Below are 23,499 nucleotides of genomic sequence, written 5' to 3' on the forward strand. Positions count from 1 at the left end.
ATCATATGATGCGTTTCACAATCACATACTGTACGTCATTGTCCGAGGAATGAAAAACAGGTAACATTGATACCAAGAAACAACCATTTGGAATAGATTAAACCAAAGATACATACATACACCTGAATATCAGTGTTTTATGGCTTTAACTAATACAAATAACGAGTGGTAACTCAGCTAATCTAATAGGGGAACGTACACACAACACATGCGTATACCAGATACAATTATAACTGATTAATTATAGTCTAAAATAAAGAAATGTCTTTATGTGTGTGTGTGTGTTAGTTTGTGTCAATGTCAAAAGGCTAAAAGGGGTCTCTTAAGCCATAAACAGTCCAACGCTCATGCATGATCCTACACAGACACTACAGTATGTTGCAGCTGTTATTTCTATGAAATTATGTTGTCTTTGCTATTCTGTTACTAATAAAATAGTTTACTGGCACAATCCCTAAATTGAACTTGAGTAGTTTTACTAAGGGCACCCATTTCACATGAAATTGAACTGTCAAATATTCTACCTGCCTTCCTGATATAAATTACTATGAATTTGATATGGTAATTAATACTGAGACACTAATTTGGGCAAAAAGCACTAATGACTTGTTTAAGACTTGAATCTTAAAGCTGAGGACTTGCAACTCGACTTGGACTTGCCTGTCTTGACTCGGGACTTGACTTGGGACTTGTCTGTCTTGACTCGAGACTTGAATGCAAAGACTCGAGACTTACTTGTGACTTGCAAAACAATGACTTGGTCCCACCTCTGCAGATTTTCCAGGAAGACATTTTGGAAATGTTATTAGAAGTCCAGTGTTATGTAAAGCCCATTTTAGGTGTTATTCTGTTCCCTTCATAGTCCCTTCACATATAGCAAATATGCCTTGTATAAGTTATTACAAAATTTCTTTAAATATCTTTTACTTAAAACAATAATACTAAATGAAATGAAAAGGTGTGGGCGGGTTCTAATCACTTTTTTGCCAAATTGCAATTTGGTTCTTACCACTTTTTGAAAATCATTGCAAAAATAGCTTGTGGAAATTATGCACAGAACACAGAAAAGTTGTCCAATCCTTAACTCCTTATAATTTAATTCATAAAATGTACAAATTACTTTTGCATCTTACTCGTTTGGTGGTCGTTTGGTTGGCCGGTTTATTATCAGATCTGATGACACAATACTATCTCACCTAGCTTCATGTGGCCATCAGCAAAACCGCTGCTAAAGTGGTGATTGACTGCAAAACGGTGGGAGAGAAATCCATCAATGCTGCAGGGAACATCACCATTGATGGAGTGGAGATTCTGGGACGCATGGTCCACTCGCGTGGAAGGAGAGATAACTCAGCGCCGGTAAGACCACAGTCATTCAGCCTCAATCCTAAAAGACGAGAATTTCCCAGGCCTGAAAGAATCATTTGAGCCCATAACAGGACCAGCTTTTGTCTCATACAGACACAAAGAACTCAGTATACAAGTGCAGCAATGTCTTTGTTTGGAATCTGATCATTATTAAAGATGGTCTGAAACTCTGAGGCCTTTAAAAGCACAATTATCGTCTCAGATTCAACCTTATAATGATTTTGTGGAATTCAAAGCATAGGCATTCGGTTCAAGATGGTAAATACAGACTTTATGCCTTTTGGTTTTTCCGTCAGAATGTGTGGATCATTATGTCTAATTGTGTAGGAGTGCGTCTGATTTGATTCTTCTCAGAGGCTGCCAGCACAACTGATGAGACTAATTGTCTTTGTAATTATGCTGGTGGGGGTTGTAATGTGAGTTTGTATGGTGCAATAGTTTAAAAACTATTAGAATCAGTCATTCAGCCCAAACAAATAATCAGACGCATTTCAAGCATGACTGTTAATAAATGCATAAAGTTTCTGCTTATTTAGATGTTGTTCATCCTCAACAATGATCCCCTGTAATTTGTTTAGACTTCATAAAATTATTGTGTTGATAAGATTTGTAAGCATTTGTTGTTAAATGAGTGATTACTATTCAACAACCTTGTATTTTTCTCTCTGTTTGTGTTTGTTTTTATGATCCTGTCCACAGTTTCAGCTCCAGATGTTTGACATAGTCTGCAGTACATCATGGGCCAGTCGGGATAAGTGCTGTGAGCTTCCAGGCTTGGTAAGACCCGACCAGTCGGTATTTTAAAATGAGTGATTACTATTCAACAACCTTGTATTTTTGCTCTCTGTTTGTGTTTGTTTTTATGATCCTGTCCACAGTTTCAGCTCCAGATGTTTGACATAGTCTGCAGTACATCATGGGCCAGTCGGGATAAGTGCTGTGAGCTTCCAGGCTTGGTAAGACCCGACCAGTCGGTATTTTATACAATATATTAGTTTTATACAATCAGCATTTTTTTGTATAAGCCACACTCTAATCAGCTTATATTAATACTGCAGTTCTGTCACTGGTGAAATATCAGACATTTAACCCCAAATAACTTAGCTACAATGTAAAACTCTAGTATACATTGAAGACCAATCAGCACAAGCACCCACATTTAGTGTTCATAATTACTTTAGAATTGATTATTGATGTACTAATTAGTGTAACAAGCATTTAACTACCGCAACCTTATCTGGGGACCATCATCGCCCTGGGCGTCTTTCCACCATGTTTTGTCATTGCTAAAATGAAATAGCTTTATAAAATAGCTTGCAGCAGGAATGTATCTAATAAAGGTTCAACAAACAAATGTGTTCCTGCTTCTGAAATACATCCACTGGCATGCTACAAATTTGGTTTATTAAAATAAAGAGTTATGTGAGGGTGGATTTGAACCTCTAGGCCAGCAGCGCTGATCCACTGATTTATCCTCTGCATCAAAATCTCAAGACTAATTGTGCACTGTAAAAAAATATCCAGTTAAATTAAGAAAAAAAACTAGCAGCTGTGGTTGCCAGAAATTCACTGAAAATAATAATGTGAAATTGTTTTCATCATTAGAGGATGCCTTTATATTTTACAACTTATAAGCTTAACCATATATTTGATTAAGACATAATGTTAAAATACCACTCTACTTGAACTACCAAAAATATTGGTGTGGCATATGTAAATATGAAGTTATCAATTTAAATGTTACAACTTCTGGCTGTCCCTGCAAATTACTGTGTAATGGAAAAAACACTGTCAAAATGTCAAAATAGCAGCTCATTGTGCAACGGGTGTTTATTATTTTCAGCAATGTTATTCTTAGCATTTCAGTGACTTGGAAATGAGTAAAGACTCCATAAAACAGTTAAATAACATTCATTGTAGTGGTCGACCGATATATCGGCAAGGCCAATATATCTGCCGATTTTTCAAATATCGGCCGATATTTTTCTCTGTTTGGCTGATGTGTTCGAGGCGAGATTTACAGTGTTTTCTTCCTTTTTAATTATATTTTTATTAAATATGTATTTATTTGTGAAAAATACTTTGTCTTCTAGAGAATAAGTATGTTTATTTTACACATTTATTCTTTTAATTCATTTTCAAATGATTTCAAATTTCTTAAATATGAATCAAAATAAATAAAATTATATTGACCATCGGCCACCCTGCTTTCCAAGATATCGGCATCGGTATCGGCTGTCAAAAAACCCATATAGGTCGACCACTAATTCATTGTATATGCAAAAAATAAAAAAGTCAATAATGTAAATAAAATTGAAACGCTAAGTCAAAAACAAGTCACTCATGTAAAACATAAAGCTAATAAAATGACCATAAGCAGCCTTGTAATTGGCTATCACTATTTATTAAGGTTCTCTGCTGTGATGGATGGTTTTATGGTTTTATGTACTGCCGGTAGGCTTGTTGGATTGGTCATTCAGTACATCGGATGCGTTAGCGATATTACTCTTTGTTCTCTTGTATCATTTTGGCTACTTACTGTATATAATGCTGAAAAAAATGCTAAGTGATCTCCAACTGGCCATTCTGGCAATCGTCCCTAACTTTAAAGATCCATGACCACTCTACAAATAATTCAATTATGTAGTCTTGTAGCAGACAAATAGACTTGGTCCTCCATGGATAGGAAGAACAATATCTCCAGATCGCTTGCTGTGTTTGTGCACTTGCGAATTAATGACTTGAGGGAATTGCACAGACACCCTTGGTTGACTTGGAAAAAAAATAAAGTTCTGTTAGATTCCTAGAGAGGAAATAGTCTGCTGTTTGAAATAGTGTATGACATGTTGTTTTGTTTGTGCTTTCCTCAAGAGAGTAGAAGAGGACTGCCCTGCCATGCCCCATGCCTGCACCTGTGCTCAGGATAGCAAAGGACCACCTGGACCCTCAGGACCCCCGGTAAAACCACTGGTTTCACCTCTCACTAACACCCAACCTTAGAACGGTGGTACCTAACTACATCACAGAAGGCGAAACTGCAGGGAGATTCGTAAAATAGGGTTGTAACATAATCAGTTTAACTAACTAGCTGACAGTTACAGGTGAGGTGACAGCTCTTGTTATTTTATGTGCAAAAATATGATTTACAGGACGAAATAACAGTTTTGAGTTAAGAAAGGGGGGTTACACTGACAAAGTCACTTTCATACCCCTGCATAAAAACCACTGTAGCTAACACACTTTAGCTGATAAACTCGCTATCATGCTTTAACATTAAAGCCAGCTGACATACTTTAGCTGAGAAACCTGCTCTCATACTTTAGTATTTGCGTTAGCTGACATATTTTAGTTGACATACTTGCTATCATACCTTAGCATTAGTTCATTTACATGCTTTTACTGATAAACTCACTTTCATACTCTACATAGAATAAAAGATAGCCGACACATAAAAGATGTTGATGCATCTGCCATCTTGGAACATCAAGATGTATGTCACAGTAAAAATCAATGAGTTTTCCAAGATGCCACAACATTGCGCAGGCTCTGGTTGTAAAAACCACCAAGATTATACTATACTCTAGCATGAAAGCTAGCTGACATACTTTAGCTGGCAAATTCACTCTTGTACTCTAACATAAAAGCTAGCTTAGGACTCTGTGTAATACATAGACGTTTGAGAAAGCATCTGTATATTTAGTGCAGTGCGACAAAGACTGTTGGGATTTGTGACTTTCATATGACCACATGATCATGATTATTCTCCAGTAGTATCCCAGGTTTGGGTGTCTTTCTCAAAAGGCAGAACAGTAATGGATCTTTGTGGAACCAGCAACTTTTCAGTTTTTAGTCTCAAGCCTTAACCATACCACCTCTCTGTAGAGAAAAAACACAGAACGTGTTAAGATGGAGCATGAAGATATTAAAATGAAACGGGGAGACTGCTTAAGAGATTGAGAAAAAGACCTAGCATTAGATTGCTCAATTCAGCCCATGCTGCAGGTTGAACTCAATATGGCGGGAACAAATAAATGAGCTCATTTGGAAGGCAGCATCGTATGCACCCTGAGGGAAAATGTATTTCTGAGGCCTCGAAAAGGCCATGGTGTATAAACAGCAGCTCTTTCGAGAAAGTCATTATGAGGAGATCGATTTATCAAAACCGATTAGTCCACTCCTGTCCTGTCTGCGTTTATAGATTCCTTCATCCATACAAACCCATTTCAATGACCAAGAAGTGGTTGCAAGGAAAACGATTGCATTTCAGTTTTGTATATATTATTGCTGCATCTTCATATTAATATTACTGACATGTGTTCTTAAGTCTTTCCTATGATTACACCGGCTGCTCAAATGAATCGAAAATGTCCTGTCAAGTCATCACATGCATCTTTCAAATTAATATTTATGCTTGCGTATTCTCTGCTTCCACCGTCACCAGCAGGTTTTGTTAAGTGTGTTTTGAACAAGCTCATGAATCAAATTTGCCCGTAGCCTTCAGTGATAAGAACTACCTTATTGCAGCCATGGCCATTGAGGATGCAATTAAAGGAAACACAGGAAAAGGAAACAGGGTTAAATTACTAGCAGTTGCCTGCAGCAGTGGGGGCAAGAGTTTATGAGGGTCAGAAGCAGGCGGGATATGGTTTGAACCAGGTCAAGGATACTCTCTACTGAACTGCAGGCAGATTCCATCTGATATTTTTGAACTAGCCAATTTTGCAGTGTTTGAAACACTTTGATAAGGAAAATGGTTTGGTTTTACCAATGAACAGTAGCCATGTTCCAAAATCTAGTGAGCTGCCCACATAGGAAATATTTTCAGAAATCATAGGCGTTCAAACATGAAGGCTGTTCCAAAAGACAAATTAAATGCATTAATTAAAATTATTTCATCACTCAGCCAAATATCATTCACTTATGTCATTTACTTTCTTTAGATTTTTTTTTGTCCTTGCGATAAAAGTCAAAGGGCTGTTTTAGCCACATTTGACTTTCTTCAAAGTGACAAACTCAGTGAAATTATCTTTCCACAATGTGTATTTCATTTAAAATTATTTCTGTATATGTACTTTTGTAAGAGCAGTGGTTCTCAACCTTTTTGAAGGCCCCCATTTCCACAACAATTTTTGAAGGCCCCATGACCTTTCCAGTTGTTTGTGATTTTCTGAATAAGAATTCATTTTAAGTATTTAAAAATATTTTATTGCCAATTTCTGCTTGATGAAATATTTTGGTGTGACTAGAAAAATGTATATTCATTTTTGAGTCTCATTTGTGGTGCAGCTACGTAGAGTGTTCTGAATCCGAATTCTGAATCAGCTCAGTATGCTTTGAAACAGAGTTAGCGAAAGTGTTTAAAATTTCTTTCTTGACACATGCCCCAGCTCTGGTCACTAGGAAAACGTATTTGCTTATCCTTAGTCTTTCAATTTGTGTTTATCTAATTGTGTGGGTCTGACTCTCAGGGCGGTCCTGGTATCAGAGGTTCAAGAGGAGATCGGGGGGAGCCAGGCTTGACGGTAAAGTACACATATGCTTTATGTATCCCAAATGCAGGGCCACTCAGGGTTGTCATTATATCCCGAAAGAATAGACACTGGACAAGAGCTCAAAATGTGGGAATCTATAAATACATACAATGCATGTGCCTCCATGTAGTTTTTTAGTAAATCTCACCCTCGCTCTGTTTTTTCTGAGAGCTCGCTTTGTTTATCTCTGTCCAACTGTAGTTTCCTGTAGAGTAAAGTCCTTCTAGATGTGTGTGTGTCCATGTACAGAATATATCATGCTCCAGTCCAAATAAAGCCATGATGGGGTAGACATAATTTCATTTCACGCTCCAAAGTTTTATGTAAACTTGGTCCAAATGACCGCCACTAAGAGGTTTGTCACAAGCTAGACTGTGACGCGTGTCTTTTGCTTCCTTGATTATTGCATTCCTGATGGAGAAGGAGACTGCCGGGCATTCACACTTTGTTTCAGCAGCCCGGCTGGTGGTAGGCCTAAAATGTTACGTAATTATATTGAGGAAATTAAACCCGGCAATGAAACCATGATGATTTTATAATGGGGTTACATTTATTAAGATAATGTCCTAACTTTATGTTCAAGGGGCCTCAAGGGCCACCTGGTGAGATTGGATCTCCAGGACCGCAGGGACCACCGGGTCCTCAGGGGCCGAATGGACTGTCCATTCAGGGGTCACCGGTAAGCGAAATACTGGCTACTGGGATTGTTATGCATAGTTTGTTTCATTCTTTTTTTATTAATTTTGCCTTTTTCTTTTTCCAATTCCTCTCTCCTCAGGGGGCTCCAGGAGAGAAAGGAGAGAAGGGTGAAATTGGTCTGCCAGGTCCTCAGGTACGGGGAAATATATCACCTGCTTGTCTCATCAGCACTCATGACAGCTTCATAACACCCACACAGTCTCTCATTTGTTAACCTCATCCCTCCGTGAGAGTTAGAATTATCACTGTCCCGTGAGTGTCTGTGTGTGTAGCTTGTGAAAGTCGTTCATGTATGTCTGTGTGTGTCTGTATGTGCATCTTATCCTGAATGTAAGAAAATAGTTTAATATAAATAGATTAATACATACACAGATAACTTTCTTAGCACTAACCAAGTTTACATTTTTTGCTAAATTCAAGTTTTTTTTTAACAAGAATCTCTGCCAACATACCTCTGCCTACATTATGGTTACAGGGCCGGTGCCAAGGGGGGCATTCTTGGGCCATACCCCCCCTCCCCCCCAAAAGAGTTACTGAATTTGAAAGCGAAAGTAAAAAAAGAAATGCGAGCACAATGCAATGCAATGTTACCACGAGGCGTCACACACTTACCGACCTCCCGCTTCTGGAGGGGATGTAGACTTGTAAGAGCAAGTGGAAGTAAGAGTGTGCGGAGCCCATGGCTATTCTATATGCAGGCATCAGTGTCTTGACTTTGGCTAGTCATCAAAGTTTACCCCAAGATTTCTGACTGATCTTGATGGTATAATTTTTGATGAACATAGCTGGATGGTGAAATTATACTGTACAGTTGGAGTGACTGGGAAGACGAGAAGCTCTGTCTTTGCTAAGTTGAGCTGGAGGTGATGTTCTCTCACCCATGCCAAGATGTCCACCAGGCAGTGTGAGATCTGTGCAGCTACTGTTGGATCATTTGGTTGAAATGAAAAATAAAGCTGTGTGTCATCAGCATAGCAATGGTAGGAAAATCCATGTGCCTGTATGATCGGTCCCAGTGCTGTTGTTTAAATGAAGAAGAGGAGAGGTCCAAGAACTGATCCTAGAGGACTGACCCGAGGAACCCCCCTCCAGGCAACCCTGAAAGACCTACCTGTGAGATATAGTATTCAAACCAGAGAAGTGGAATTTCTGTGATGTCCAGTGATGAGAGGGTGTGCAGAAGGATCTGATGATTGACGGTGTCAAAAGCAGCAGATATATCCATCAGAATGAGAACTTTTGCAATCTGCAGAGCTTCAGTAACCAACAGTAATGCAGGCTCAGTTGAATGACCACTTTTGAAACCTGATTGGTTCTTGTCCAGCTAGTTATTCTGTGGAAGGAAATATTATACCTGGTTGAAAACAACCTGTTTATGTGTTTTCACTATGAATTGGAGGAGAGAGACAGGTCTGTAACTTTCTACAAGTAAAATGTTTAGTGTAAGTTTTTAATCAGCGGGGTTACCCGAGCCTGCTTGAATGTGGTGGGGAAAATGCCTGTGTGGAGACATGTGTTGATGAAATGTGTGAGTGCTGGTAGAAGTGTAGGGGAAATAGCTTGTAGAAGGTGTGAGGGAATGGGATCTAGGGGGCATGCTGTAGGATGGAGAGGAGAAGTTCAGAAACTGCTGGCTGTAGTTGTTGTTGGTCTGAGTTCCGGTGTATGTGGAGCTGAATACTTACTGCTGATGGTTGTAGTTTTGTGTTTGAAGAAATTGGCTAAACGATCAGCTGTTAAAGAGGTGGTGTAAGGGGGCAGATGAGATCGTTTTGATGTTTGAATTATTTGAAGTTTGCGTGTGGTTGTTGATCTTGTGAAAATATGAAGTTCTGGCAGTGTGGACCTTGACAGAAAAAGATGAAAGCAGAGACTGATACATACTCAGGTCAACTGGATCTTTTTATTTGTGCCATTTTCTCTCTGCATCAAAAGTAATGAAGAAATTATCAGAAATGTGCAGAGGTTTCACTAAAATGTTTTCTGTGATACAGTTGCATGTGTAAATGAGGTCGAGTCGGTTGCCTGATTTGTGAGTACCTGTAGTGGTAAGCTGTGTCAGATCAAATGAGGCTAGGCGAGAGTGGAATGTCACAAAAGACAACTGCTCTTTTGCTAAACATTCTATTCATCAAAGAATCTTAAAAAAGAAAACAAAAATATTAAGTAGAACCACTGATTTCAACACTATAATAATAAGAAATGTTTCTTGAGCACCATTTCAGCATATTAGAATGATTTCTAAATTGAACATAATATTGTTATAGTGTTATAGTTTTTTTTACTCTATTATTGATAAAAAAAAACTGGAGTCTTGGTGAACACGAGAGACTTCTTTTAAAAGCATGACAAAAAAATAAAAAATCTTACCGACCCGGAAACATTTGAAAGGAAGTGTACATTGGGAAACCAAACCCAGACAAGCAACTCTTCCTACTCATTTCAGTCCACCACACGCCACTGCCTAATGACAATAAAGCATTTTGACATGAAAATTGTCATTTGAAGATCTTATTTGAGGGAGAATCTAATTGCCCAAACTCAAAAGACACTTCTAAGCAGGCAGGATGGAATTCATAGTTTTGCCTCAAGCAGATGTCTTAGACTTTTATGCTTCTAAAGCCTCTTTCACAAGCTTGTTAAAGTTCTGCCTTTTCTGTGAATCTTTTTAGATTTCTGCTGAAAGTGTCACCAAAAGGCTTCTAAAACATTCACAGTGACAGTTCTATTTGTTGAGGAATAGCTGTTTGATCTGAAGCCAATGACAACCACTCAGGAAAAATCCCCTAGAGTTCTCCAGGGTGACGAAAAGAACATCCTGGCTTTTCCAGTGGTCAAAGTACAAACACACACACACACACACACACACACACACACACACACATACGTGCCTCAGTCTTCCAGTATAGATGTCTTGGCTTGAGATGGATATCCTCCTTTAAGCAGAGGGGCCATCCGCACACTCTCTTTCTATTAGCAGCAGGTATTGAGTTCTTTCAGAGTTATGTTGGCAGTAAGGAGGAAGTGGTCTTTGCCGTACTGCGGCAGAGACACCCGTAGTTCTCTTTCAGGGCTAATCTATCCTGTCAGCCTGTGAATTATATTCATTGGCTGCTGGTTGCCAGTCCTCCATATCATGTGTTCTTCCTCGGCCTGTCTCTGCCGCTGGCACTGAGAGCCCTGTATATAATACTGTTAAGGGTGCCCTCACACACAGTTTCAGAATTACGAGTCCACTTGTGATGAAACGAAGCCCATTTTAGTGTGTGTGTGGTGCTGATATATGGGGTGATGTTGAATTGTTGAATTGAACTTTTTGATTTGTAAAACTGTAGCTGAAGCTATGAAGTATTGTATCATTATGAAGAGGAAGGCGATTTCATCAAAATTAACACATATGTATGTGTCCACCTGGAGATGAGCAGGCATTTTCAGTTCATGCTCTATAGAAGCTGAGCGGCAGGTTTGTGCAGGGGATTGTGGGTTTGTTAAAAGAGCAATGCAAGTGGTGACAGCCATAAAAAGTGGAGAAATGCTCAACTTTATGCAAATTAGAAGTGAAAAATGCTAATCGCTGAGGTCGAGGCAGTGACGTCAGTGGTAGACATTAGTCCTGGTGTTTCTTGGGAATTAAAGGATGGCTCACCCAAAATGCAATTCTACTCACCATTATGTCATTCCAAACCTGTATGACATTGTTATTTTTGTGGAACACAAAAGATTTTTTTTTCACCCATACAATGAAAGTCAATGGGTTCCATACAATTAAGTCAATAAACTGGAATTAATTTTCATTCCGGGGACAAAACACTGTTCTACAAGAGAGCCCACAGTTGTTCGGTTGCCTGCACAAATCTTGAAGGACTAGCCTACAGTTTATGTTCTTTTATGTAAGATATCATAGCAGAGCAGCTCTTCAAATCACAATGACTCAGACCACACAAACTGTCCTCACTTTCGATTACCTCCTCAGCCTTGAGATTGACACTTAGATAATGTCAGTATCGTAGCCGGTAAGAATTGAAGACGTTCTGTGTATGCAGACGACAATGTGAAACAAAAGAGCCAAACATTTATTACTCGGCAAAGGCCACACATTTTGTGAACAGCTATGTCTATCATTGAAATAAACAAGTTGTCTTGTTTATTTACTTTCAGGGTGTACCAGGTGCCAGTGGAGGACCAGGCCGAGATGGACCTCCAGGACAGAGAGTAAGCATTTTTCGTAACTCGATTCACACTAAATTGTTATTTTGTTATGATGTGAATAAATCAGATAAGCTGAGGAAGTTACCATTACAAATGACTTCATGTAATATTCAGGGTTGTTAATCAGTTTTTAAAATTGTTTTATAGAAGGTGCACAAATACAAATGCAAAACACCATCACCACCATCAATACTAAAATTAACACTAAACGCTAACACTAAAAATGCAATAAACATTAATTTCACAACATAAGATGAAACCTAAAACCCTACGTAGTTATGCACATAACTGATAAGAAAAATCCAAGGGGGAAAAAAAACAGTTGTTTCGATAAAAAAAAACATCAGATATGAGTTGTCACAGAGAATTCTGGGAATGTCAATTTTTCACTATAAATTATAAGATGACTTATTTTTTGCTTCCAAAAACTGTTACTCATCAGTAACAAATTAACACGTTTTTACAGTAAGATTTTGAAAATCTTTTACCATGTAAATTATGCTGGGGTTTTTTCAGTGTAATTTTTCATTTTATTTATTAGTTGATAGTCATATTTTTTTACCATCTCTGTTTAGTAAAGAGCAGCCTGAGTGGAAATGTTTGAATAAATCTGTCAGTTTGCGTCAGAAAAGAAAAACAAGGAGCACAAATGCTGGTGTTCAGACCACACTGCTGCTTGCTGAGCTGATTTAAAGCAGGTTGAGGGATAAATCTGCTGTGGTTTCATACACAGTAACTCACTATAACAGTTTAAAAAAGAAAGCAGATGTTTGGCTTTGAACTTATGATAATCTCTAAAAATACCATTTGTAAAAGAATATTATTACAGTTCCAAGGTTAGCTAATGGGTTGTTTTATCTGTAAGTGGCACAAAATGAAGTGCTAAAGAAAGTATTCAATACTATCGTGATTTTCACCTACAAACGGACTTCGTGGAGACACTGGAACAATTGAACAAAGCATGGTGAGCACAAAGAGGCAAAATTTCTAGATTGACACCAGGTTCAAAGTGGGCTGGATTGGACAAAGCAAAGAGGTGTTTATAGTGTGCTTCACCATGACTCCTTCTTGAGGGAGGTTCTTATCCACCTCAAAACACACATAGCGAGAGAGAAAAACTTTTGTGACCTCAAGCACTTGTATGGAATTGCATATGTTGCGTGGACTAGAACTATTCTGAGGCTTTATGCTCTTGAAGTGTGGTACTCCAAATGTATGTTACGCTTGAGGCGTTTAAATGTTACATTGATTTCCCTTCCCTCCACTGGCCTGTTTCCCAAAAGAGCCTGATATTTAGGGCAATGAGGCATGTTCAGTGGAAGAACACAGAGTTGGATCACTGGCTAAAAGGAAGCAGCCAGAACCGTATTATATAATTTGTGCAGACAGATCTGACAGTAAAGTTGTTGTTGAGTCTCTATCCCCTACTGAGGTACTTTAGGTGTATCCCAGCATTCAACAATAAAACAGTAGTGGAAAGGATGTTCAAGAGGAATTCGTTCTACCACATGGCAGTAGAGTTAGAACACATGACCACCTGTTCTGTTACTTTGCTGTTAGCGTTTGTGGATCTGGTCTTTTGCATTGGAATCGTTGGCTGTTGAACTGTTCCCAGAGAGGTTCATGCTGCCAGTGTACAGAGGTCAGCCAGAGTTGAACACATGCTGTTCATTTATTGAGTCACTGATAGATTCTGTGAGTTTCATCAGGCTGATTCAAACTGGTAAATTGTTGGAGTGTTTCAGTCATTTGAGTCATTTGTTTGTGAATCAGACTAGACTCACACAATACAAACTCACATTAACAACTTGGATTATGATTTATTTTGCTGAAGAAAAGCTGTACAGGAAGCATTGATGGAGTCAAAATGTGTTATCTTTATTTCTGCTTACTGTTTCTTAGATTCCCTTATGAGAATTGGGACTTCTGCATTTTACGATTTATACACTGTGCTAAAAGAAGATTATTAAGATATTAATATACCACAGTTTTTTATTTTAAACAAAGCATTGTGATTATCAAAAATTCGTTCGTTTTAGGGCCTACTGGGTAAAGATGGACCCCAGGGACGACAGGGTCCTCCAGGACCAATGGTATGTAACACGATAAAATCACTCTGTGAGTCTTTCTGAGACTTGGTCATGAACCTTTTGTCCTCTCAATATCTCATTTTAGGGAAGCCCTGGAGCTCCTGGGGCTCCAGGACCAAGTGGATCGCCAGGGCAAATTGGTGATCAGGGGCCACCTGTGAGTATTGCATTACAGCCATGTTGAACAAACTAAACTCAAAATGCTGTAGACTGCTGATCGTGACATCAGCTTACTGATATTTAAGTCTGTGCTCCTCTATTTAAGCGAGAGGTAAAGTGTTTGGCTCAGTTCTATAAATGTGGTTTTGTGGCATTCTTGTTTAGTTGAAGGAACATTGAATTCTGTCCTACTGCTGAGCCATTCTCTTTAGTGTCAGACTCTAGCATTATTCTCACTGAAGTACCAGACCACCCAGAACCAGACCAGACTTAAGAAATGTTTTGAAGTCAAGCAAATTGGTCCTTTGGTTCCCTTCTCAACAGATATAGAATATACTTGATCAATATACTTAAAGGGGTCATATGATGCTTTTTTAAAGATCATTATTTGAAATCGCATCATAAGACCAGCATAGTTGGTCACCACCATGTTTTGGTGGTGGTGTGCAGGTGTTCACATTAGGCTTCTCAGCTAGATAAACCAACAAGCCTACCTTGGCAGGGCTCAACAATAAGGACGGCCCGCTGGTCCAGGGCAAAAGCCAGGGTTTTGGACTGCTTTACAACTTTCACCATTGCTGCAGTTCCAGCAGAAAAAATCCTTACTGTTGAGCTTTGCGTTAGTCAAACATATTTGCCAGATAGACCATCTTCGTTGGCCAACCAGGTTTTGCTGGTAAACAGAATGATTATAATGGTCCTCCAGCCAGACCAGAGGTGTCCAATCCTGCTCCTGAAGGACCAATGTCCTGCTGAGTTTAGCTCAAACCCGCTCCAACACACTTGCCTGGAAGTTTCTAGATTGGCTGGTTCAGGTGTGTTTGAGATAAACTCTGCAGGATAGTGGCTGTCCAGGAGCAGGACTGGACACCCTCGAGCTAGAGTAACACCAAACCTGCACTAACTTGCCTGATCTATTCAGCGGGGAGAATTTTGCTTTGAAGGTCCACATGTGTAGAAGCTAGAAATCCACTTACAGTATTTATCATGAAGAGTCACTTTATTCATGGCTTGAAATCATTTATGAATGCTGGAGCAGACAGCTCCACATGAGATTCTATATATCATACAAACTGTTGTGCTCAAGCTCACTGTAGCTCAGTTTCAGCCTGCAAAGATCTACCTTATATAAGTCCGACCGGTCAGAGAGAGAGCTACAAACTGAGAAACCTCAGTTTGCACAAAGCCTGTAACTGAAATATTTGTTTCTCATTTGTATATTAGAAGCACACAAGGGATTCTGAATTAACGTCAGTCTCTATGAGTTTCCTGCTGAGTGACACCTATATTTAAGTTGGAGCTCTATTACCTTGCATTTGTTCACAAAGATTTGTAAAGTGGAACCATATGCTTCAGTGCAGTCATTGAAAAACATCTGCAGAGCTCGATTGCAGTGTAACCTCTCAACACAGATTTGAAACCTGTACGTCTTTCTTTTTATAAGCCCTGGAAGAGAGATTGTCAGTAAGATGACAAGTTTATGACCAATTGTGGCCCAGTTTATGGAAGAGCAGGGCATTGTTAATTCTACTACAGTATAGATATAGAGCCATAACCTCCTGCTCCGATGTGTGAAATTACACGCAGTACTTTAAATAAACTATGATCATATTCTCACATAGTCTGGCACAACAACCACATATCCTTAGGATGAGTCCCTATGCACCACAGAGCTTCCAATGAGTCCGTTTCAGGGTTACATCTCATTTTTACCCAGATGTTATGATATCAGAATTGTTTAGCAGCCATGGTGCTCTGGCCACAAATCCCGGCCTGGTTTCCAACACATTAGGTCAGCGACGCATCCATTTTATGTATTTGGCTCATGCATTTCATCCGTGATCGATTTGGTCCGCTCTCGCATTCAAATCCCCCTCTCCAAACAGTCATTAATGTCTTTGTGTTTCTTTTTTGTCTTTTTTTTCCTCCAATCGGTGAATTCAGAAACGTTTGCCTTCACTCTCTTTTTCTCTTTTTGCAGGGGCCTCCCGGCACCAAAGGCGAACGAGGAGAGAGAGTGAGTCTCAAATCTGCATCTGAACTGTCATAGAGTTTACAATTGGGGTGGTGGCATGTGGCACTCGAGTGGCGGACACAATGGCGGTTTATCGGTGGCAGGATTAAGAGGCTTGCTGACAGGCCTCTTAATAAAAATCACAGCAGCATCAGCAGCGCTGAATTATAGCTCCTTTTTCTTTTTCACGCTCTCTCTCTAAATGCTTAGGGTTTTTAATTCAGTCGCTGCAGGAGCATTAAAAGTGTTACAGGTATAGCTAAAGCTGTTTATCAAGCCTCACAGTCAGACTCGGTCCAGAGCTTCCACACAACAATATATTTGTGTTTTTATTCTTCAGTTCTGATTTCTCCACTGCCGTGGTACCGGCCACCACACAAAGGGTGTGTGGAGAGTGTTAAATTGGGTGAATTAAACACCCACGTTGTACAGGCTATTAGCCTACCTTTAAAGCAGCTGAAGCGTATTTGTGTGTTGTTGGAGATTTTTTGTCACAGCAGCTTGTGGTCTTAATCCATGCTGTATGCTTGCTTTTTAGGTGTTAACACATGTGCTAGTGGGTTGGACAATTCACTAGCACACAGAATGGACACAGAGTGTGGTCAAAATAGATTTATGTACTTATTTATTTATTATTTCCTATAGTATGGCATGTAACAAAGTAGTTGTGTTTAAAGTAAATGTAAAATCCAAAGTTTGAGACTACTCTAGTTTTTCCTCAGAAGCTTTCATTGTTGCAGCATTTGTTGTTGTTGTTGTTTTTGGCAGACTAATGAAAAACTGACTCTTATAATTTGTGTAGCAGAAAAAAAATCAGGCAAAATCACAATGGAACTGTCGATTTTCTCCAGTTCTTTGCATGTTGTGTCCAATTTGCATTAGATGGTCTGTGATCATGCTGAGAGTGATACCGACCATGTTTGTCCACCTGTTTGTTTGTTTTTTATAAGTACAGCAGCTAACGTTATATCCATAGAAATGTATATATAATGACTTATTACTACAAACTTATTACTTTACAAAGCTAAATCAGAATGCAAATCTATATATATATATATGTCTTATAATATAATTTTATTAACATATTCAATGGAATGTACCAATCCAACCACACTAATCTGAATGACCTATTGAAAGAACACATTCTTTTGGCATTAAAAAAATCAAAAACACTCTAAATCCAGTATTTCTGAGTCAGAATGCACCACCCTAAAGCTCATCCTCAGGAAACTGTCCAGACTTTGAGAGCAAACTAAATATCTTGCCTTTTTATTGATCGTCTCAGTTTTTGCAGCTCTCTCTTTTTACGTGCCCATCATAGAGGAAACAGAATACATCATACTGTACAAGTTCAAGTTCGTAAGATCTGGCGATTCAGACTCATCGTACAGTACAGTTTCTTTGTTGTAGCTCTCCTAGTGCATAACTTTCGCACAGTGCCAGTAGGTTAAAATGATTATAATATTTAACTTACAATGACAGAAAACTGTGACGCTGTACATCCCTGCCTTAATCCCCTGTTGTTTGTTTCTGAAGGGTGACATGCAGTCTCAGGCCGCTGTCCGTGCCATAGCACGACAAGTTTGTGAACAGCTAATTCAGAGTGAGTTGAGAATACATATATTTTGCGTACATGTACTATTTTAACAAGTATTTGATTTGACGCTCTTTTGCCAAATTCATGACTCGCACAAAGTCATCTAACCCCTGCTGACCCGCTAAGTGAATTTCTTTTTTTCTACCTCCCCCTCAGGTCACTTGTCTCGCTACAACTCTATTTTGAACCAGATTCCCAGTCAGTCTGTTTCAGTACGAACAGTACCAGGTCCACCGGGTGAGCCTGGTCGGTCAGGACCTCCGGGGCCACAGGGAGAGCAGGGTCCTGCTGGCAGACCAGGATTCCCTGGAGCCAGTGGGCAAAATGGCCGCCCAGGAGAGAGAGGTAAACATTTTTACTTGTGAAATAACCTACTGCATCATTAGATACTGTGTACTGCTGTTTTAATTTTTTTTTTAGGCATGAAATTGTTAAAGGAAAAAACTGATAACGTTTTGAAGATTAATTTGTAAAAAATAGTAGCTGAGTTTACAAACCCTTGCAAATAATTGTATATAATAATATAGTCTAGTAAATAGATGCAAATAATAGTCTAGTATGAATAGTATGGAGGATGATTAGTTAATGGCCCTCAAGATAAATTTTGCCCCTGCAGCTTAAGGTTTCGCAGATCTTGTAGCTATAATAATATTGAACATTAGCATGACCTCTCTGACCCCATCCATGATAAATGTTGCTAACATCTTGGCTGACAGCCCTGGTTAACCTCAATACCACTCGTCATCATAAACAATAAGTGAACTACTAAGTCTTTTTTATGGTTAATGTTAGTAAGCCAAGAACAACTACTTCAAAGATGCCACAAAGCACTGCAAATGCTTTAGTCTCTTTAGTATGTATTAGTTGAATTGAGGTTGACAGCCTCTTAAGCATCCACAAGTCCCACAAACTGCACTGAAAAAGTGAAATGACCAGTTTGTCTAAAAGCTCTGTCTTTATTTTTGTCTAAAAAAACATTCTTCCCATAGAAAAATAAATAAAAGAAACAGCTTTGTTTAAATTTTCCCTTTATACCAGTGTTGATGTGCAGAACAGTTTGAGTTTTATTGTTTATTCTTTTAAGAACAATACAGCAAATATGATTATATTAAACATTGAATAACATTTTTTTTTATCTTAAGTGAAAATTATACTTTCATTCTATAGCTAATTTAGCCTTTGTTTATGGTAAAATAAAGTTGTAAAAACCCCTAAAATTATTATACTGACCTGCATTACACATTTTGGCTTATGTCTAAAGAAAATGTATTCATTAAGTAATGTATGGCCATTATAAAAAACAATCCTTTTACTTAGAAAATAAATATTTTCGATAAATATTAAATCAAGGTTTGAACCAAACCATAAATATAATTCGAAAAAACTAATACATTTGGCTTTTTTCAGTGTGACCAAAAAAAAAAAAATCTGGAACTTTCTTTCCCTTGAACACAACTGTACACAAATTACATTAGATCTGCATGAACTTCCTGCCAAGAGCAACTCTCAGCCAGAGTCTTTATCATGAGTGAGTGTCCACACTGCTTAGTCTCCTGTCCTCAATTAGATGAGCTCTGACAGACAGCCTGAGCTTTCAGGATTAGATATTTCACCATCACTACTGCATCACTCAAACATTCAGATATTAAGCAGGAACATGCAGGGCATGGTCATGATGCAGTCAGTGCAAAACAGAGCTGCTAATGAGGGATAACGTAGGGGAGATATTTGTCTGTTTATGTTAACATGGGGCCTATAAAGAGGAATCTTATTCAGAAGTTCTCTTTTTGATTGTCAGTGTTGTTCAGAGGTGATGAAGATCAGAGTGCCTGTCGGGCAAAAGGCTGCTTACATTCAGTGTTCAAATCCTTAGAGACAACACTTTGGACAAATGAACCATGATTCAAGGAAATCTTATTATTCCCATTCATTTCAAGGTGCTTTTTAGTATAGTTACAGCATTTACCAGTAGAGATTAATTGGATCAATTGGCATGTTGACCACTCACTGACTGTTTTCAATTCCAATGTTGACTTCTTAAAGAAAGAAAGAGACTGTTGATAGATTCTGATAGATTTGTGTGAGAAAACAATTGTGATTTAAGTTGTCATTCACTTAAATAAGTTATTCCCTTCTGCTGTAGCTCCTACTGCTTTCTTACTGAGAGATCAGCCACATCAGACCTGTCAGAATGCGTTATTAACACCATCCAGGTCTTTTATTTCTTCCCTTATGGTCTCGTAAAGGTGTGAAATAAGTTAAATCACATGGAAAGAGAAGGACACAGCTTCTTCAGATGGGTTTGTGTGTTCTAACAGATCCCCGTCTCTTTGTCCAGGTCTCCCAGGAGAAAGAGGAGAGAAGGGCAGTCCAGGGATAGGGACACAAGGTCCTCGTGGTCCTCCAGGGCCTCCAGGTGAGAGACTGTTCAAATGTTACATTTAAGTCAAAATCAATGACTTCTTGGTCCTCAAGCCAGCAGTAAAAAATTCATTTCAATTCAAATTGGAAAAAGTAGAGCTCAGTGTCGTCTTATTGCACAGACTACAGGAGTTTCTATTATTAAATGGCGTCTGTCAAAGAAAACACAAGCTTGCAAACTTTTAATAACCTCTGCACACATCTTGATCTGCTTTTGGTTCTTTTAAATCCTGTCTAGAATATCAAGCAGATATTGAAACAATATTTGGGTCAAGGAGCAATGTTTTCATATCGATTTTAGCAGTAAAGGCTGGTCAGTAGACTTTGAAAAATGTCAGCGTTGGCTCACTGTTAATTGTGCTTTGATCAATACTCTTTACAAATGAGATTCATTGAAGCAACATAGCTGTAACAGCCAGTGATGTGCACTGGAAAAGGCTAAAACTTGTATTTTGTGGGTTAAGGAATCCAGGCAGGCTATGAGTGGGGAGTTCAGCGGGGTTTCACGAGGCAGATATTAATGGCTAATGTCTTGTCTCACTCAGGGTCTCCTGGAGAAGGTCGGACAGGAAGTCAGGGCCCTCCAGGGAGACCTGGAATTCAAGGCACCTCAGGACGTCCAGGTATCCCTGGTAGCCCTGGTCCTGCAGGATCCCCCGGCTACTGCGACCAGAACTCCTGCCTCAGATACAACGTTGGAGGTAATCCTCTCTTTCTCTTCCTCTCTCTCCCATACTCCCTCTATCTGTCAAGGTTTCTCAATTTCATTCAAACTTTATTCTATCAGGTACATCCAGGGGGTATCTCATTCACTAATGATTGTGTAGAAGTGATCTTGCAGTATGTGTCAAGAAAAGGTTCTCTGGTGAAATTTCCACCAGATTTATGACATATGCACATATTTGTTCTTATGTTGATGAATGCCGATTATTGTAAATGACAGAGCAGTAATTAGAATAATATATGTCCACAAGCATTGACACACTGATATAAAAACAGCTCTAGCCAAATCAACCATCCACTCCACTTCCTGAATGTTAATTGAGGTAGCAAACAGAAAGTAGAATTGCCATTTGAATTAGAATATTAAGTACTGTCAAAATGTATTTAAATTCATCTAACTGTAATTTGTAACTTGAAATTTTAACTAGAAACTTGTCAGAACTAGGAAGAGTGGGTAGGTAGGTTGGTTAGTTTAGATTAGGGATGTAACGATGCACCCCGAGCCTGTTGAATTTGGGATTTGTTTTAAAATATCAGATTCGTTTTGTCATTTAACATATTTCAATTTCACAAGGAAATGTGCAGCATTTTGTTACAATGTGATATGAGACAATACAAATGATGGACGGATGGATGTGATATACAGACAGACAGACAAACATATAGATAGATAGATCGATGAAAACATTCAAGTTCTATGCACAGATAGGTGTGTATGCCCAGTTAGTGAATGAAACCCAATGAAATCTACATGTAGTTGTCAAGGTAACCATGGATACTGAACATCTGAAAGTCAATTATGGAGTTAGTCTAGTAACAGCGTCCCTGACGAGTGCTTATTGAGCTGTGGGTTTAAGACTGTCTCAGGCTTCACTGATAATAATCGCCATCCAGCAAACTGATGAGGGCACATACCGCACGCTCTTCCATACTGTTATTCTCCACGCCCTTTTGAAGTGCTTCGCACATTCTCGCTTGAGATTGCATTTCTATAACTGCTAATGAATGGCAAACCCATTGCTTTAAACAAGCTTGTGGTCTAACTAGCCCTTCCCAAACTGTTATTCTACTTATAAATTTCTCATGGAGTATACTGTAAATGCTATCAAAGTTTCAGAGTGGGCTGTGTGCTTACAAGTTTTCACTATTTCAGTTTTTTGATATGAGAAAAGCTGGACAATAATGGACAGCACTCTTTTAATTGATTTATCAGATCATAGCAAAGCTTTCTACTGGACGCCTCATAAATTATGGCAGTATTGTATTGTGAAAAATATAACGCTAATGTTCTCCGGTGTTTCTGCCATGTAAGGCTGTTAAATGACGAATAGATGAAATACTGTATCAACACTTTTAAGATCTATAAAGGTTATAGCTTTAAGCTTTCAGTCAGCATAAAATCTTGCAACACAGCTTAATAGTATTGCAAATTGCTCTGTAACTTATTCAGCCCTCATTCTCTGGGATAATACTTCATTTCAAATGAGAAAATGTACGTTTTATGTGTATTGACCAGGTTTTAATGCCTTATTGAGAATCCTTGACTCTCCTTCTGAAATGCCACTATGTAAAGATTACTGTCTGGTAGATGAGGTGTTGCATCATGTTGGTTATATGGGGCTTACACTTACTGCAGTGTCTCTCTCCTCTTTTACCGGGGCATCGCTGTCTCACACCTGCATGTGAAGGTCCAGAGCAGTATGAGAATGACTACTGAGAACCAGTAGAGAGCCACCTGCTCTTCTCCTCTCTCCCTTCATTTCTTCATCCCACCTCCATCCATGGGCCGATGCCAAAGACTGTTTCTAAGGAAAGTCTTTTCCACACATTCCCAAACTCGATAATCTATGTACTTGGTTCCCCAACCCTCAAAATGTCACCACCATTGAAGCCCCATGCCTTTTTAACCATTCTGAGTATTGCGCAAACCTCAGTTTTAGTCTGTTTCAGGCGTTTTCAAACTTTTCTGGCATTAATGTCGAGATTTTAAACCCACACTCTTAAAAATAAAGGTTCCAAAATATTGGTTTTCGTAGCAGTGCCATAGAAGATCAATTTTAGGTCCCCCAAAGAACCTTTAAGTGATTAGTTCTTAAAAGAACCTTTTTTTTTCTTAGTGTAAAAAGTTAATTTGAAAAACCTTTTTACACTATAAGGAACACTTTGTGTAATGGAAACCCTTTTCTGGCATTAATGTCGATATTTTAAACCCACACTCTTAAAAATAAAGGTTCCAAAATATTGGTTTTCGTAGCAGTGCCATAGAAGATCAATTTTAGGTCCCCCAAAGAACCTTTAGGTGATTAGTTCTTAAAAGAACCTTTTTTTTTCTTAGTGTAAAAAGTTCATTTGAAAAACCTTTTTACACTATAAGGAACACTTTGTGTAATGGAAACTGTTCCATGGATGTTAAAGGTTCTTCATGGAAACATTGATGCCAATAAAGAACCTTTATTTTTAAGAGTTCACATCTAAATCAAACTATAATAACTGGAGGAAGCCATCCTTACCGTTCCTGTTCGTCTTAATGTCAGCTGCTTGGCTGGCGCATGACCCCTGAAAGTGTGTGGTTTGAAATCTGCCATCTTTGCACATGGGTGCTCAATTCTGCAGCCAGATTTTATTTTTGAGCCATAAATACCATGTGACTAATCACTCTAGAGCAGCACAATTATGCTGACTGGCCGA

General features: G+C 38.7%; 1 protein-coding gene across 1 annotated transcript in view; it reads left to right on the forward strand.

Moving 5' to 3' along the window:
- The window catches only part of LOC107581608 (collagen alpha-1(XIV) chain-like), a 123,669-nt gene that overhangs the window by 99,076 nt on the left and 1,094 nt on the right, over positions 1-23,499 (forward strand). Inside the window, exons 31-45 of the mRNA XM_016267238.1 lie at positions 1,201-1,359; positions 2,068-2,145; positions 4,240-4,326; positions 6,837-6,890; positions 7,323-7,367; positions 7,483-7,578; positions 7,678-7,731; positions 11,757-11,810; positions 13,847-13,900; positions 13,983-14,054; positions 16,038-16,073; positions 17,607-17,673; positions 17,824-18,012; positions 20,006-20,083; positions 20,634-20,789. Of these exons, the coding sequence (XP_016122724.1) occupies positions 1,201-1,359; positions 2,068-2,145; positions 4,240-4,326; positions 6,837-6,890; positions 7,323-7,367; positions 7,483-7,578; positions 7,678-7,731; positions 11,757-11,810; positions 13,847-13,900; positions 13,983-14,054; positions 16,038-16,073; positions 17,607-17,673; positions 17,824-18,012; positions 20,006-20,083; positions 20,634-20,789 (1,279 nt within the window). The remainder of the gene's footprint in view (positions 1-1,200; positions 1,360-2,067; positions 2,146-4,239; positions 4,327-6,836; positions 6,891-7,322; positions 7,368-7,482; positions 7,579-7,677; positions 7,732-11,756; positions 11,811-13,846; positions 13,901-13,982; positions 14,055-16,037; positions 16,074-17,606; positions 17,674-17,823; positions 18,013-20,005; positions 20,084-20,633; positions 20,790-23,499) is intronic.

The sequence above is a fragment of the Sinocyclocheilus grahami genome, unplaced genomic scaffold (genome assembly GCF_001515645.1).
Source record: "Sinocyclocheilus grahami isolate Dianchi unplaced genomic scaffold, SAMN03320097.WGS_v1.1 scaffold36.1, whole genome shotgun sequence".
Taxonomy (NCBI): Eukaryota; Metazoa; Chordata; class Actinopteri; order Cypriniformes; family Cyprinidae; genus Sinocyclocheilus; species Sinocyclocheilus grahami.